We start from the raw sequence: 15689 nt of genomic DNA on the forward strand, positions 1-15689 counted from the left end.
TTTGCAGTAAACACTTAAAACTCATTTTCAGAGAGCATGATTCTTAATGATTAAAGTTTGTCAACTTCCCCCGTGTTCGAAATGTCTAGTTAAACCGGAAGTGGCATTGATATCATCTACTTTTACTGATATATGAGTTCGAATAAAAGAAGAAGAATACATTACACTGTTTACACACATTTTTAAAATTGTTTATTCAATCCATCATATTTAGATATACCATTGGTATATAAGCTAAGATAAAACACCTCCAGGATTTTTAAATTTCATCTTAGTGAAATCACGTCACGGTTGATGACATACTACAGTACCCGCAACGTTATTGTTTACATTCCTATCCTATCGTATCGTGTATCAATCCTATCGTATCGTGCGTGTATACTGTTCTATCATGCGTTAATTCTATCCTATCGTGCGTGTATACTGTTCTATCGTGCGTTAATCCTATCCTATTGTGCGTTAATCCTATCAGGTTTATCGTTTAATTTCAACAATTCTTCCGTTTATCCTATCGTGTTAATCGTTTCGTGACTTTTCATTTAGTCAAGTAAATTAATTACTAAGTTGCAACTCGTTCGGTGCCCCGAATATTTATCAAACAAGAATTGTAAAATCCTATCGTACATTCCGTCAGGATACTAATTTTTAAATTTTTTAGATCAAAATTAAACAATATTATATGCAAATTATATCTGTTAACATTGAAAATGAAAAACGAAGTTCTTAGGAACAAGGTAACATATTTACCTGTATATCGAATATATTAAATCGTACGCTGAGTGTATACCTGCGTAAACCTGCGTAAACATTAACTTTTATGCAATATAATTTTGTTGCATGATATTTTACAGAAACAAAACTATTTATGATATAATTTATATTTAATTAAAACCCAAGTTGTATTTTGAACCCGTTATTTTCCGTGTGATATTTGATTTCAGGCTGAAATGTTCTCGGTAATCAGCTAGGGTGTGTGATATTAATGAAACAATGTTTACAAATTGTACGCGGAAAGTGTATCTGCGTAAATATTTATTTATAACTTGTCTGTTATAATTCGTTTTTAATGCATCATTTTCTGAAACAGAAAGAAATGTAGTTATGATAGATTTTATATTTACTTTATAAAGAGTTGGATTTATATAATTAAATCCGCTATTTTCCGAGTGATTTAATATCGTGCTGAAATATTCGCGGCGATCGGCTAGGGTGTTCGGTAATGAAAAGAATTTTAACATATGAATACAGAAAATTTATTGATCATTAAAGCTCATAATTTTAGTTGAAAAAAAATTAACTGGTCATTTTTATACATTCTATAAATGATGCAGCGATGATTAACAACTCGGCAATCGCTACTAAAAAGAAATTCCACGTAAATCTTTATTTGTACATGTTCTCTCTCAAATTCTGCCATTATCAGTTTGTTCGTAAATATCGTTTAAAGCGATCATACGTTTATCATGAACATCGTTTATCCTTTCCTATCGTGTATCAATCCTATCATATCGTGCGTGTATACTGTTCTATCGTGCATTAATGCTATCCTATCATGCGTGAATCCTATCCTATCGTTTATCTTGTAAAAAATAACGTTGCAGGTACTGTATATGCCTATTTACTGGATATATCAGGTCTGTTGTCCTTGGTGTCAGTTACTATTTCCCAGGGCTTGAACAAGCAACCTTTGGTTTACTGGTCTAACGCGTATAGCCACTGAGCAAGGTGCTTTAAAACAGCTTTACGTCTATCCAAATGTTTTTGATGATTAGACTGATATCGATTATGTTAAAAAACACAATATATTTTTTGAAAACAACCAGGTTTTGGAATGGAGACATAGCCTTGTTGTGGGCAAACACCTCTCAGAATGATTACGAGATCTTTGTGAGCAACGATGGAAGGAATAACCCATAAGTCAGGTGAATAGCGCTTACATACTGAATATACTAATGTATAACCCTCTATGGATAATGTTTTTTGACTAAAGGTTAAATTGTAACATACATACGAAGGTTTGCATTCTTTTAAAAACTAAATCGCTATCTTTGCTTGTGAATGTCAGCGATTCTGTCCCAACTTAATTTTCAGGATTTGTTTTTGTATTCAGTGGGCAGAACTTATATGAAACTTGACGTATAGTTTTGTAAGAGTAATGCATATATGATAAAAATTGATTTACATTTCCTTTTTTCAAACCATTTTTGTCCTTAAAACAAATCAAAACAACCCTGAACTTTCTCGGATCATATTTAATATTTTAATAACATTACTTTTAAAATTAAAAAAAAAATATGTTGCTAGTAGAAATAGCTTTTAAAATACTCTCCATATACTTGTTCATTTCAGCAATAAACAGCTAAAGTTAAAAAAACATTAACTTATATTTACGTTTGAGAAAGGAACCCCGATCAGAATTATCAAAATAAGCAAGATTTTAATGTTCACAATCATAATGCAATCGTCAAACGATAAACGCGTGCAGTAATCATTGTCACGTCATAAACAATTTTAAACAGAATTGCTTTTGATACTCTATAGTTTCATATGAGGAAACATAATTAAAAATGTAAATGTATTTATTTGTCTGTCAGTCTTGAAGTACGAAATTGAAGCTGGCAAAACCATAAATGTGAAGCTACCAACAAAATATACAGAAAGGACGACCTTCATTTTTACCATAAAATGGAAAACAATAATAACACTTATGTTCAGAAGATATTGTTGAAAGAAATTCATCACGTTGTCTGGAGGACATCGAAGTACATGTATGCTCTATACTGTGGACTTCCTGGATCAACAGAGACGGCGTTAGAAGTCAGGAAATTAACTCCGTCTGACTCTGCGTATTAATGTCCTGGTGGCAAGACAGACGAGTCTTCATCTGGACAGGGGTGATTCTCGTAGTCCATCGTAAATATATGTTTGTCAATTAAAAGTAAATGATTATACAACTGTACCAATATGCTGTTTTGTAAGACGAACGAATGAGGCAGACAAATAAATACAGACAGACAGAGGGAAGAAAAAGTATAGGATTAGAGATATATATGTTTAACAGTATTTTTTTAAATTTCAAAATAGAATGCATAAACTAAATTTTAAATTCAAAATCCTTGAATTTAAGAACAAAATATACGTAATTAAGCAATAATGCAATATAATATACAATACAACTATTAATACAATACTATACAATATGTTATATACATGTTATGTTTAAGATCATTTGAATAATAAAAGTTTAACTCAGGATATTTAGGCTGCTTGGTCCGATTTTATGTCAAATTTTATGCACGCTTTTAAACGATGGTTGTGCTTAGTATATGTATAATAATAGACATTGCAGTAGTTTTTTCTAGTCAATTAAGGTAGCCAAGGACACCTGACCCCAAAAAAACTATCCAATAGATTTTTTTAAAATTTACATATTTCATATATTAGTGTGTACTGAGCAATATGTGAAAATATGAGCATGGCATTGAGGGTTCGTTACTGAGCTGTGATGTGATGAGTTACCCCCCTTTCTTTGCACTCTATAAATCATAAAGAAATGTATAAAATGACAAATAAAAAATTTATTTTGCAACATGCATTCAAAATCAAATGAGATTTGTCATCTAGGTTCTTAGCTTAAACTTATATGAACAGTTAATTACTTCAGCATTATTAGAATTTAAAAACCAAGCTCAAATAAGTCTTAAAATTCCAAAAAATTGACAAACTTGACACACACAAATCGACTTTTATTTGGTTGTAAAAAATTATCTGTTCAATAGAATTTTTATTTTTTATTATAATAAGAATTATTTGACCAATACCATTTCTCACTAAAAAAATCATGGCCACATTGAGGGCAAATAAAGGCAGCAGATGGTCATTAACAACACCCCCCCCCCCTTTAAAAATTTGAAAAACTTGATGCACACAAATTGACACTAATTTAGTTGTAAAAATTATCTGTTAATTATAATTTTTTTTTTATTATAATGATAATTATTTGACCAATACTATTTCTCACTGAAAAAAAAATCCATGGCCACATTGAGAGTTAAAAAAAAAACATAGGGGCAGCAGATGGTCATTAACACCCCCCCCCCCCCCTTCTTTAAAAATAAATAAGTGACAAACTTAACAAACACACAAATCGACGCTAATTATTTGGTTGTAAAAAAAATTATCTGCTCAAAAAAAACATTTATTTTTTATTATAATGAGAATTATTCCAACAATACTATTTCTCACTAAAAAATTCATGGCCACATTGAGAGCAAATAAAGGCAGCAGATGCCCCCCCCCCCCCACCCACACACACACCTTTTTAAAATTCAAAATAAATTAACAAACTTGACACACACAAATTGACACTTATTTGTTTGTTAAAAATTATCTGCTCAATATAGTTTTTATTTCATATTATAATAAATATATTTTGACCAATACATTTCCTCACACAGTATTTCATGGCCACATTAATAAAATGAAACAATATTCACACGTTTGCCAAGAAGAATGAACATGTACATGTATGTCGATCAAACAAATTTGACATGAATACACTTTGATAAGGTAAACAGATGATTTAAAAATCAAATACAGTTTCAAATACACATAATGATTATTACATATAATCATGTTCCTTACCTTAGACATATGACAATATTTGTCCTATACGACATAACTACAAAAGGTACAATTATGTCACAACCTGAGACATTGAGTATTTCTGACATGAAAACACCCAACACGATGAGAAAATAAAGCAAGGTAAAGTTACAATGTAAAAAGTATGATTGCATGTATGTCCCTGACTTTAAACATGTTAAACAATGTGCACATAAAAAAAAAACCAATTCATTTAATATTAATTTAGAAATTCAATGTACCGGTAAATAAAGAACTGCAGTATTACTTGTAATAGTATAGCTATGTTGCATACTTCATCAATACAATATTGATGTTTACAAAATATTACAATTATATACATACTTTAAAGATAGACAAGAAATGCACTTTTATGACACTGTCCTTTTTAACAATGCTTATTCTTCCTGTTTCTCAAAGTACAAATTGATGCCTTTCGATGTTTTTGCATTGAAACCATGTTCTGACAAAATAAACTTAACCCCCTCTTGGTTGTCTCGTTGGTACGCTAAACTAAGGTGTCCAAGTCCTAGACCAGAATTTGCCAGTTTTCTTGAATTTGCACTCGAAATAAGCTTCCTTTCAACAAGTGGTACGAATGACTTCTGAAGGACATGGAAATTGAAAGGAAAAGCATCTGTTTCTTTGAATGTGAACTTGGATACAAAAAGTTCGTAAAGATTTTTAACATCTGCAAGAGCATCATGTGCTTGATAGGATTTTCCTAGGAGAACTTGTACCAGTGTCTGCTGTTTGTAGTTGCCCACAGTTTCCTTACTGAATAACTTACGTGCTAGCCTGAGTGTGTCCAAACAACCACTGACATGCCGCAAAAATTCTTGAAGAAGACCATGCTCTTGAAGTTTCTTGCTTAGAATTGGAATGTCAAAGGACAATACATTGTGGCCTACAAGAATTGGCTTTTCTCGCTTGCTAACATAATCTATAAGTTTAAGGAGAGCAAGTCTAATATCAATGCATTCTACTTTCTGTCCCCCAGAAAACATGCATCCAGATTCAAAATCATATTTCAGTCCTGTAATTTCACTTGCTTTCTTCGTTATTTCCTGGGATGGGGAAATGTAAATATTCAACTCTTCTTTCCCATCAAAAGCTGCTAATTGGATTATGTCACTGTTGCGGGACAGTCCTGTTGTTTCCAAGTCAAAGACGACCATATTTTCGTCACCAGTGAAGTTGCGCTTTCCTGGTAAAGCTTCTATATCACATGGGTTTACATCTGCTGATGAAATGCCTTGTTCGTAAGTTTTCCCTTCTTTGACATAATTTGCTGACTCCCTCCAGTGTTGTCTTTTCTTTCAAGAAAAATAGAAATATAAAAAATTTAGTAAAACAAGTTTGACAATGTGTGCTGCATTGTACCTACCCTTTTGAAACTCATTTGTAGCCTAAATATAGAAAATTATACTAACAATAAAAAAAAAATCATACAGATTCTGTTCAAGCTAACAAAGCATGAAGACTAAGGTTCAGTTTATCTACTGCACAGAGCACACATACTGATCTTGACCAACTGGTTCTTCCATTGAAATTGGTTAATTTTGTGATTAGTTATGCAAAATATGTAGCTCTGCCATTGAAACGAATGGTGAACATATCATTTTGTTATAAAAGTATAATGTATAAAACAATACCTTCAATAACAGGCGTCTCCTTTTGAAGGAAACTGATGCATGCTTTTTTTTATGCCACAACTTCTTCTTATCCATGCTAATTCCATGCTTCTTAGAAACCTCTCCTGGAGACAAGAGGATGTCTTTGTTTACCTGGAACAAAAAATAGTTACAGTACCAAACAGACACATATCTGCAACTCTAAATTGTTGATATGGTACTCAACTTTTGGTAAAGAAAGAAAAGGGTCAAAGACCTATAAAGGTTGAGCTTTGACCATAATTTATGATTTTAGAAAAAAAAGCTCAGGTCACAAACTGCACATATATATTACCCAAGAACATTCTTTTGCAGTTGTGAGGTTTGAGCCAGTTTTGACCAAGGAGAGCAAGAGAAACTACATAGTTACAATATCTTTAAATAAACAAGTACCTCTTCAATGTATGTGTATCCAACATTCTTCTGTAAGACTGCTGCTGAGACTCTAGTGACTAGGGATGCTGTGCTGCCATATGACCTTAATTGTAAAGAAAATTAAATCATTTACACATTTATACTTAAACACCTTACACACCCTGCTTTTGTCAAGTTCTACTTGGTCAAAAAATGATAACATTTCTTTTTCCTCTCATTTATCTCAATTTTACATTGAACGTGACAGAAACTGGAACCTTGGGCTGAGTATAACAGGTTTACATAATAACGTGGTTGTCAAAATTTATTATTTTATGAAAATAAATACATGTACTCGTATCTTCAGTATAAAATTTAGCTACATTACCTAATGGAAATTCCATTTCACAAAACAACATGATTACATCATACCTATTCTTTGGGGCCTTGCTTGCCACAATGTTGTTAAAGTTTTCATTGCTTTGTGTGGATCCAAGCTTTTGCAGCTGAGAGGCCATGCCTTTGAAATTCTCCGTTATGTTATCCAGTGCTGCTCTTAGCTGATCACCTGACAATGGTTGGCCTTTTGGAAGGTGCTTGAATCTGAAATAAGTAAAGAAAGAATCATAAACCAAGGTATACCATAGATCAGAAATTTCCACTATAATCCTCTTATGATTAAGATGCACTAAATCTACACACTGTGTTTACAGTGATTTCAGCAAAGACATAAGTTTGTCAAAACTACATAAATCTAAACAAGTCTCTGAAATGTGGTTCACACCAGTACATGTACTTGGGTCATTCCTGTTTACAAAAATATCTAACCTGTGAAACCATACCATACCCTGGTCTAGCTTCATTGATGGTTTAAAGACTTCTTATCATACAAGTACAAACATATATTTTTATCCACTGAGTACCAGTATGTTTTTCTCTACAAAGTCAATGTGACTGATGATTCATGCAGGCTATGAAGGTAGCTATCATTGCAGAATTTTTTTTATCACCATCAGCTGATGCAAGTTGTGCATTTATCTATTTTTTCTGTAATGTTGTCTACATTTATATCATCATGAATCACCAAAGAATGCATATAATTGTTTAAATACATGTAAGTCCTATTCTTTTAGCATCAAATAAACCAATTTATTGTCTGTTCTAATGATATGAAATTTTAAAAGTACCTGAATGTCTTTGGATTTTTCTGATATGTACACCATGCAGCCTCTGCACAAAGACTGTGGTCTCCAAACATGTGAGGGACAACCCTCTCCAATTTTGATGTCAGCTCTTCTTCAGAATTATGTTTTGAGGAGATTGCGTACATAAAGCATCTGGTCACATATGAAATTGTACCAGTTGGTTTCAGTTGCTTGTGATCTTTGGCTAGTTTATACAGCTGTTTTGTCAAGTTCTTTTTCAGATGATTCTTGTCCTGCTTTTTTTGAAGGGATGGAAAGTCATTTCTTAGTCGAGCGGCAGTGGTGGAATCATTATCAGCATGTATGGTCTGAACCTCACATCCATCTTCCTTCATCCGATATAGCATTGCTGAAGCCATATCTGGCTCCATGGCCTTACTAGAACCTAAAACACAAAAATTAATTCATATTTATTATGTTAATACTGATAAATTAAAAGTGCTATGACTTTACCTCAAGAAAATCATTCATTTTCTTTTCTTTAATGTTGGTCTTGACTTAGTGACACTTACCAGTATTTACATTAAAAATATCATTTATAGTAGCTCTTTGCTAGCATATATACTTACACTACATTAACATATAAACAATTTCAAGACATACAAACCTGACCAATTACTGGTGCAGTTGTGATTTGGTACTGTTTCATTTCTATCAAAATGATACTGACAAACTCTACATGTCTTTGACCTCACATCAAACTCAAGGACCTTTCCACTTTGAGCACCTATAATACTGGCATGGCCTGTTGATTTATAAGACAAAAATTTTAACTAACAAATGCTTACTGGAGTCCACACCTATTAATTTATTAAAGATATTCAATAAAATGTCTACCCTACATGTATATAATATTGTCATTTTTATAATTTTGAATTTATCACTTATGTATTTAGGGCATGATGTATTTTAATCTCCATAATAATTGTATGCTTTCTACACTAAATAAATCTAGCTTTATAACAATCAATGACAGGCAGTAATGTTCATACCAGTGCTACTATTGTACTGACAGCCAGATCCTCTGGTCTGCCATCCAGCATCAAAACTGCACTCCAATTGGTCTGATATAGCATCCATTTCTTCCTCTCTAGCTCTACGACAAGACTCTTTGGCCTGTTTTACAATTGATGCTGAGATCTCTTTTTCTTTTTTCTTTAATGTGGTGGTATCAATTGGTGGAATGTTACAGGTACTGAGAAAATTGATGACATGAGTTGGTCCCATACCAGAATGTATCATAGCTGAAGATATAAAATAATACAATTATAAGATATATATCAGTAAAAAAAAATAATAAAACAATACATGAACTTTTTACATGAGCACTGTATGTTCATGTGATTTAGTATGCATGTGAAAAGTCAATTCTCCATTGGAAACTTGAAGTGCCTCTGGTGTACTGACTGTACCAGTGCTCAAAACACAGAGCTACAGCTGAGTTTGATATTTAGACAGTCAGATACTTGTTAACCCAATGACATATCACATAAATATGTTAAGAAAATGTTACCTTAACAATCTCAGATCCTCAACAATGTTTGATAACTCTAAACTATCCAGATTTTTTTTTTATTCCTGTCATAAATCTGCCTTTCATATTTTCACATTTACTTAGTATTGAAGTTTAAAGGGACTTAGACACAATTTGAACTAAAAAAATTATATGTTGGTTTTCTAATTTTAATGTTTAGAATGGTTAATTTGGGTATTTTTAATGCTTTAAAAATAATGCTAAAGGGACTTAGACACAATTTGAACTAAAAAAAATTATATTTTGGTTTTCTAATTTTAATGTTTAGAATGGTTAATTTGGGTATTTTTAATGCTTTGTCAAAATTTGAAAGTCAAATATTGAGTTATAAGCAAAATGTAGAGTTTGAAATTCTTTGTTTTGTAAACAAAACTTGAGTCTTGTTATTGTTTACTTATTTGTTTTATTGGTATAAGTTTCAATCAAATGTTGCAAATATAACAGCGAATTCTTATCTCTGTATCTCTCTTATAACTTGACTATGAACATTCAAATTTTGGCCAATCATTCAAAATGAGCATGTAAACCATTTTATACATAAAAAATCAAAAACAAAATTTTGATCTAGAATTGTGTCTAGGTCCCTTTAAATGTTATGCAAAGCCATACAACGAACTGCTTGGCTTAGTGGCTCCACAGAGACCTACTACCCAGGGGTTCAAACCACTGCTGCACCGATACAAATTTTTTTTTCCTAATTTGATCTCAACTTGTATATATATGTTATTTATTCCATTTTACCATTGTGGCCAAAATTGCAATAACTTCATAAATTGCAAGGTTACCATAAAACATTTTTAATTTTATTTCATTTATGAAGTTTGAAGGATTCATACGATATTTGTAATGAAAAATATATATTTTGAGCCTGAGGATCGAAGAACCTTTAACTTTAAAGAACTTAATATTTCAATCCAACTAACTTCAAGGCTCAAAATTAAAAAAAGAATTACAGCGGGACAGCATAAAACATCAAAAATAACAAATGACTCGCATAGCTGTTTAAGATAGCATTTATAATTGCTAAAAATTGACTGATTTAAAAAGTTTTTGTATGTGCACACACACACACACACACACACACACACATATATCTGCAATTTTTTGCTCATTATGGGTAAATGAGATGCATTTAACTAGGCCTGTCCCGAGACACAGTTAAATTATTCTAACTAAGCAGTGTAGTGAAATAATTAGCATTATTGTAGGCTTGGTTATGTTAATGTCAACAATATGGTGTGTTGATGTATCTATTTCGTAAATGTCCGATATCATATGCAATGTCCACCCGTGCAGGCACGGGTCAAAGTCTAGAATATATATATATATATATATACAACTGGTAATACCTGGTATATACACACACTACTATAGTCTGTCCCAAGCTATTGTTTCCATCACAGCTTTAATGATTTTTAATAAAAATGCACATACATGTGAAAGAAATACAGTTGAAATTGATAAAAAGGAATAAATCCAATATATCTTCATTGAACAATTATCATTTTCACTCATAAAACTTCACAGGAACAAAAATAAATTTCTTACGGAAATTTATAATGGGAAAAGTTTACATCTTTTCTCCATTCGGAAGTACTAGGGATACCTTGGGCGATTTTTCAACATTATCATTAGGGCTTGTTAATGGCTAATGCAATGCAAAATCCCCGTACTGCTGTAGACTTTCCAATTTGGGATGTGTATTGAAACCTGAGGCGGTAGAGGTGGCATTTCAAAACAGATAATCTGGACATTTTTCATATAAATGGATGAACATAGTTTGAGCATAAAGATATTCATGATTATCGAAATATCAAGCAAAAAGTTGTGGTGGCAAAAACTCGGGACAGAGTATAATAATAAGAGAGAGAGAGAGAGAGAGAGAGAGAGAGAGAGAGAGAGAGAGAGAGCAATCATGTCAAATTAAACTTACCAAGTGTAACTTTTGAATTGATATCAAAGGCACCTTTACTGTTTCTTTTTCCCGTGGAAACTGTGTTAGTAAATCCACAAGTAGTGCTATCACATTTGATGTATAGCAAGCTACCGAGCCCGTAACGCTTTTCACTTTCAATATTCGACAAATGCAGCCGATTGTTACAGTGTACACATACAAGCTGATCGGCAAGGTGCTTAAGTTCCACAACCCTTCGGCCATCATTCCACTGAATACCGTCCACACTTTGAACACATACGTTTTCCAGTACATCGAAATCGTCAAGATTGACAGATGTGTCGTCTGCCTGGGAATATGGCGCCGAGTCGTTTGCATATGAATGTTCAATGTTAGTGGGGATATTATCGTTGTCGTTCTTATGAACGCTATTAAATTGTTTCATACGCGATGCTTTTTTATATTTACCTCTACTACAAAATTTCCCTTTGACTTTTAGCGGCAAATGTTGACAGTCCGCCATATTGATTACTGCATTTCCGGATTAAATGGACCGAGAAGTTCTTTTTTTAGAATTCACATGCTTTGTCACGTGATCGCTATCTATAGCTACGTTAAGCCAAATTTCAATGAAGAAAAATACGTACAAAAATTGCTAACAAACAAAATACATAAAAGGGTATTCCGTTATTTTGCCTCAGGTAAAATTTTACCCCTGACGACGAGACGGGTATGGTTGTATGCGACTTTGAAATCGCATTAAATAAAGGTCGAAATAATCAGACAAATTACAAATAAACATGTGTACGTTTTGTTCGCTAATATTTCTGAAGTTTGCTTTCTTTACAATCCATGCATAGCATGCGGTTTGAATAACCCCAATCAATCGGGGGACGAAACCAAACGGTTTCCTTTTCTAAAAATTCCCGTAATGCACTTTGGTTTGTTTTTTCGTTTGCCCAAAAAGAAATCGTTTTTATTTACTTTGAATATTTCTAACTTTGAAAGGAGACTGATTCTGTTCATGTAAATAGGAGAAATTCCATAACTTTCTAAGATAAATTGTTTGTATGGAAAAATATTTATATTGTAATAACAAAAAAAAATCGGACCAAGCAGCTTTAAAATAATAAAAGATAAACTAGAGAGGAGCTCGTTGCAAGCAACGATTAGGTTTTCCGTCGTAGCTGCGTCATACTTGTGACGTATTACAAAAAATTGATAGCTGACCATAGTACAATATTAGATGTGTAAACACTGAGAAACAAAGTATTATATTTCTGTGACCGCGTAGATTTTACGGTGATAGAGAATTCGTCTGGATCTGCATCGGTCGTGTGCAGTACGAACCGGGTGAGGGAATGTTGGCGTAAAGTGTATAAGGTAAATGGTTGGGGCGCGCTGTGGGCCGTAAGCTAAAACGAAGGGTAGGTTTGCCATATTCCCGAAGATCCACCAGTATACAGTTTCAGAAAAATAAACAGGCAATTGATGCAGGATTCCACATTATTGGACGAGACTCAACGATGGCAACAATTTAACAGACAGACATGTTACAAACAAGTCGGATATGGCCAGAAGTGGCCTCCGGACTCAAGACTCTGGGAGAGTAGGACGTGGCCGGGGCTGGCCGCCGTATTCCAGACTGCGCATTGACAATTGTACATAACTATTTATAAGAATCTTAACAATGAGTATAAATTGCAATTGACAGGTAATGATATAAGTAAGCTGAGTGAAAGGTTCACAGATATAAAATAATTAAATAAACTCAATGAGTCTTTGATGTCCAAGAAATGAAAATCTGATAATTGCACAATGTTGTTTTAAGAGGTTAACAGTCCTTGAGACATGACACTCTGTCTTTTTGAAATCACATATAAAGTCTGAAAAGTGTCAATCACTAAATAAAAAAAGTAACTATGTAAGAAATAAACTGTGAGAAAAAATTTCGAAACAGGTGTTGAATTTTACAAAAGTAAAGTAAAAAAAAAATTATAATTGAACAGTGTATTTTGCACGATGATACTACATGTTTATGAGCAAATACAGATCTTAACACGTTGTCCCTAGTTTGATTCGCCGCATTTTATTCAAAGAGTGGGACTGTGGTTATGCCCGGTACGAAGGTAAAAAGACCATTGGCAAACGTTTTACTAGCATTTTTACTAGCATTTTTACTAGCATGCGGAGATCCTGGAAATTTTACAAGGGGTTTTGAAGAATAATTTTGTATTTCGAGGAGGTGGAACATGCGCGGATCAGAAAATTTTTCCGGGGTGGGGGCTGAAAAGTCAGACGGTTATTTGAGTTTGCCAAGGGATGTCCGAAGCATATTTGGTAAGTTTATAATGTACACGTAATTGAAAGAAATTTCGCTGGGGGGGGGGTCTGGAACCCTTCCCCTTCTAGATCCGCGCACGGAGAAGACCGATGCCGGAAATTTTACTGTACTTTTAACCATTTTTATTTAATTATTCATGTTCATAATTATCAGAAAACCAATATTACCTTTCAAAGCAGTTAAAACTTAAGATACGAACCATTTAGTCTCGGTGAGTATTGCGTCCGCGTACGAAAATAATGGCAATTTTCAAGAAATTCGGATGGACGATCTGTGTCCTAGGTCGTCCATCCGATTCTTTTTCTGACTAAAAGCTACAGACCTGCAGTTAGAGATTGTCAAACTCTTATTGATTATGTCAATTTGTTTGTCTCAAAGAATCATTTTTTAAATCAATAAAGTTTTACCTTAAAAAAAAGAAAGAAATCGGGCACAATTTTCAATGTTAGCATTTTACAATTTTATGGTTTTATAAAATTTCAAGAAACAACTCTTCATTGCTTTATCCGAAATATTGCATGAAAAAAATTTACATCGCATTTTTTAAATTACAAAAGGATATTCAAAATGAACAAATGGATTAACCGCTAACAAACAGGCATAAAGAGAGACTGAGAACCAATTTCTTCTCTTTTTTTTTTTTTACATCAAAAGAAATTCATAAATAAATCAAAATATATTTTTTCTTTGTATGCGTTAATGAAAATGTAGATCAGCAAGGGGTTCTTTTTCGTGCAAGCACCTACTTAACAGATTGTTACACGGGTCTACAACGATGAGAAATATCGTTGGGGCAATATTGTGGGTGAAGGATGAATGTGTAGTTTGTTTTTTAAGTTTATTTTTGATACATGTAATTATATTTATCTGGATCGGTTATGTTTGTTAGTTTGTTTTGTTTATTAAAGAGGGGAATAAAGAAATGAGTAATTTCCAAGCGCGTAGCATCGTTTTTGAAAGTGTGGGGGGGGGGGGGGGGGGGCAAACTCATCCAACAAATCTTGACAAGAAAAAAAACCAATTTTTTTTTTTTGAATTTTTCAAAATTTCACTCATAATTTCATGATTTTCATAGCATTTTTTTTACATGCTACCAAAAGGGGGGGGGGGGGGGGGGCAACTCCATGATAATTCAATTTTTTTTATGTAAATTTTATAAAAATAGTTGCTTCGAGAAAAAGTGGGGAGAGGACATCTTTATGTCATATAACATGTGAAACTGATTTCATTCCACCCACAAGCTTGAAATAAAGAAATAATTTTAAGGAAAACAATATAAATAGACGTCATAAATCCCATATCAAACGACATATTACCACTTGATTCTGCGCGTCTTTTTAATGAATTTATAAACAGCGGCAAATTCTAAAATGTATTTTTAAAGGTAATGTTACATGTAGCTGCAAGTCTGTAGACCTTGTATGAAAAATGTCGGATGGTAGTCAATTTTTCCGGGATACAGACCGAGCGGTACATATATGCAGCTAAGGTAACTAAGAATAATTCCAATAAAATACTTTGTTGAGTAATGCAAGCTTTTAAGATTTGTATAAAATATAACACCCAAATACTTCGTCTTACATTCGCTATTTGTAGAACAAGCAGAACCAGTATCAGTCTGACCGGCCTCACCAGATACATTGCTGGAATTTTATTGTCCTAGCATTGCATTGCTCTGCATGTACACAATTTCTTTTAAAAATTAAACACTTAAAGTGTTCATCTATATGGCTACACATAACGTACACACGTACACACGTGATTCAAAATAACCCAGACGGAAAACGGTAAAGAATTCAGTCACTGAGTCTACGTTTTATAGATCTGGTAAGAAAACACATTGCGGGTCTGAATGTTTGTTGATATGTCAATCTATCAATATACAGTTTGTTAATTATTTTCGATTGCTAAGGCTACAGCGTATTTGATGAACATTGAACAACATTTTTTCCATGCCACTTATTTCCATGGAAGATAGCGAATACAAGTATAAAGCATTTATAAAATTTATTTAATTACCTCTTTAGAATTGTGTATGGAA

General features: G+C 33.0%; 1 protein-coding gene across 1 annotated transcript; it reads right to left on the reverse strand.

Moving 5' to 3' along the window:
* Positions 1–3563: 3563 nt before the first annotated feature.
* On the reverse strand, positions 3564–11917 carry LOC128170986 (uncharacterized). The gene is made up of 8 exons (XM_052836747.1): positions 11344–11917; positions 8869–9120; positions 8484–8621; positions 7859–8261; positions 7104–7274; positions 6711–6795; positions 6300–6431; positions 3564–5960 (listed from the first exon to the last, which is right to left on the reverse strand). The coding sequence occupies exons 1-8, from the start codon at positions 11825–11827 to the stop codon at positions 5043–5045; spliced, it is 2583 nt and encodes an 860-aa protein (XP_052692707.1). The 5' UTR covers positions 11828–11917; the 3' UTR covers positions 3564–5042.
* Between the last annotated feature and the right edge of the window lie 3772 nt (positions 11918–15689).

The sequence above is a fragment of the Crassostrea angulata genome, chromosome 2 (genome assembly GCF_025612915.1).
Source record: "Crassostrea angulata isolate pt1a10 chromosome 2, ASM2561291v2, whole genome shotgun sequence".
Taxonomy (NCBI): domain Eukaryota; kingdom Metazoa; phylum Mollusca; class Bivalvia; order Ostreida; family Ostreidae; genus Magallana; species Magallana angulata.

Excerpts from the sequence above, each read along its gene's own strand:
- LOC128170986 (XM_052836747.1), bottom strand. The coding sequence starts at position 11,827 with ATGGCGGACTGTCAACATTTGCCGCTAAAAGTCAAAGGGAAATTTTGT. Across the intron at positions 7,275-7,858 it reads AAAAATCCAAAGACATTCAG|ATTCAAGCACCTTCCAAAAG; the intron begins GTACTTTTAAAA and ends TACTTATTTCAG. Across the intron at positions 5,961-6,299 it reads GGAGACGCCTGTTATTGAAG|AAAAGACAACACTGGAGGGA; the intron begins GTATTGTTTTAT and ends TTTTCTTGAAAG.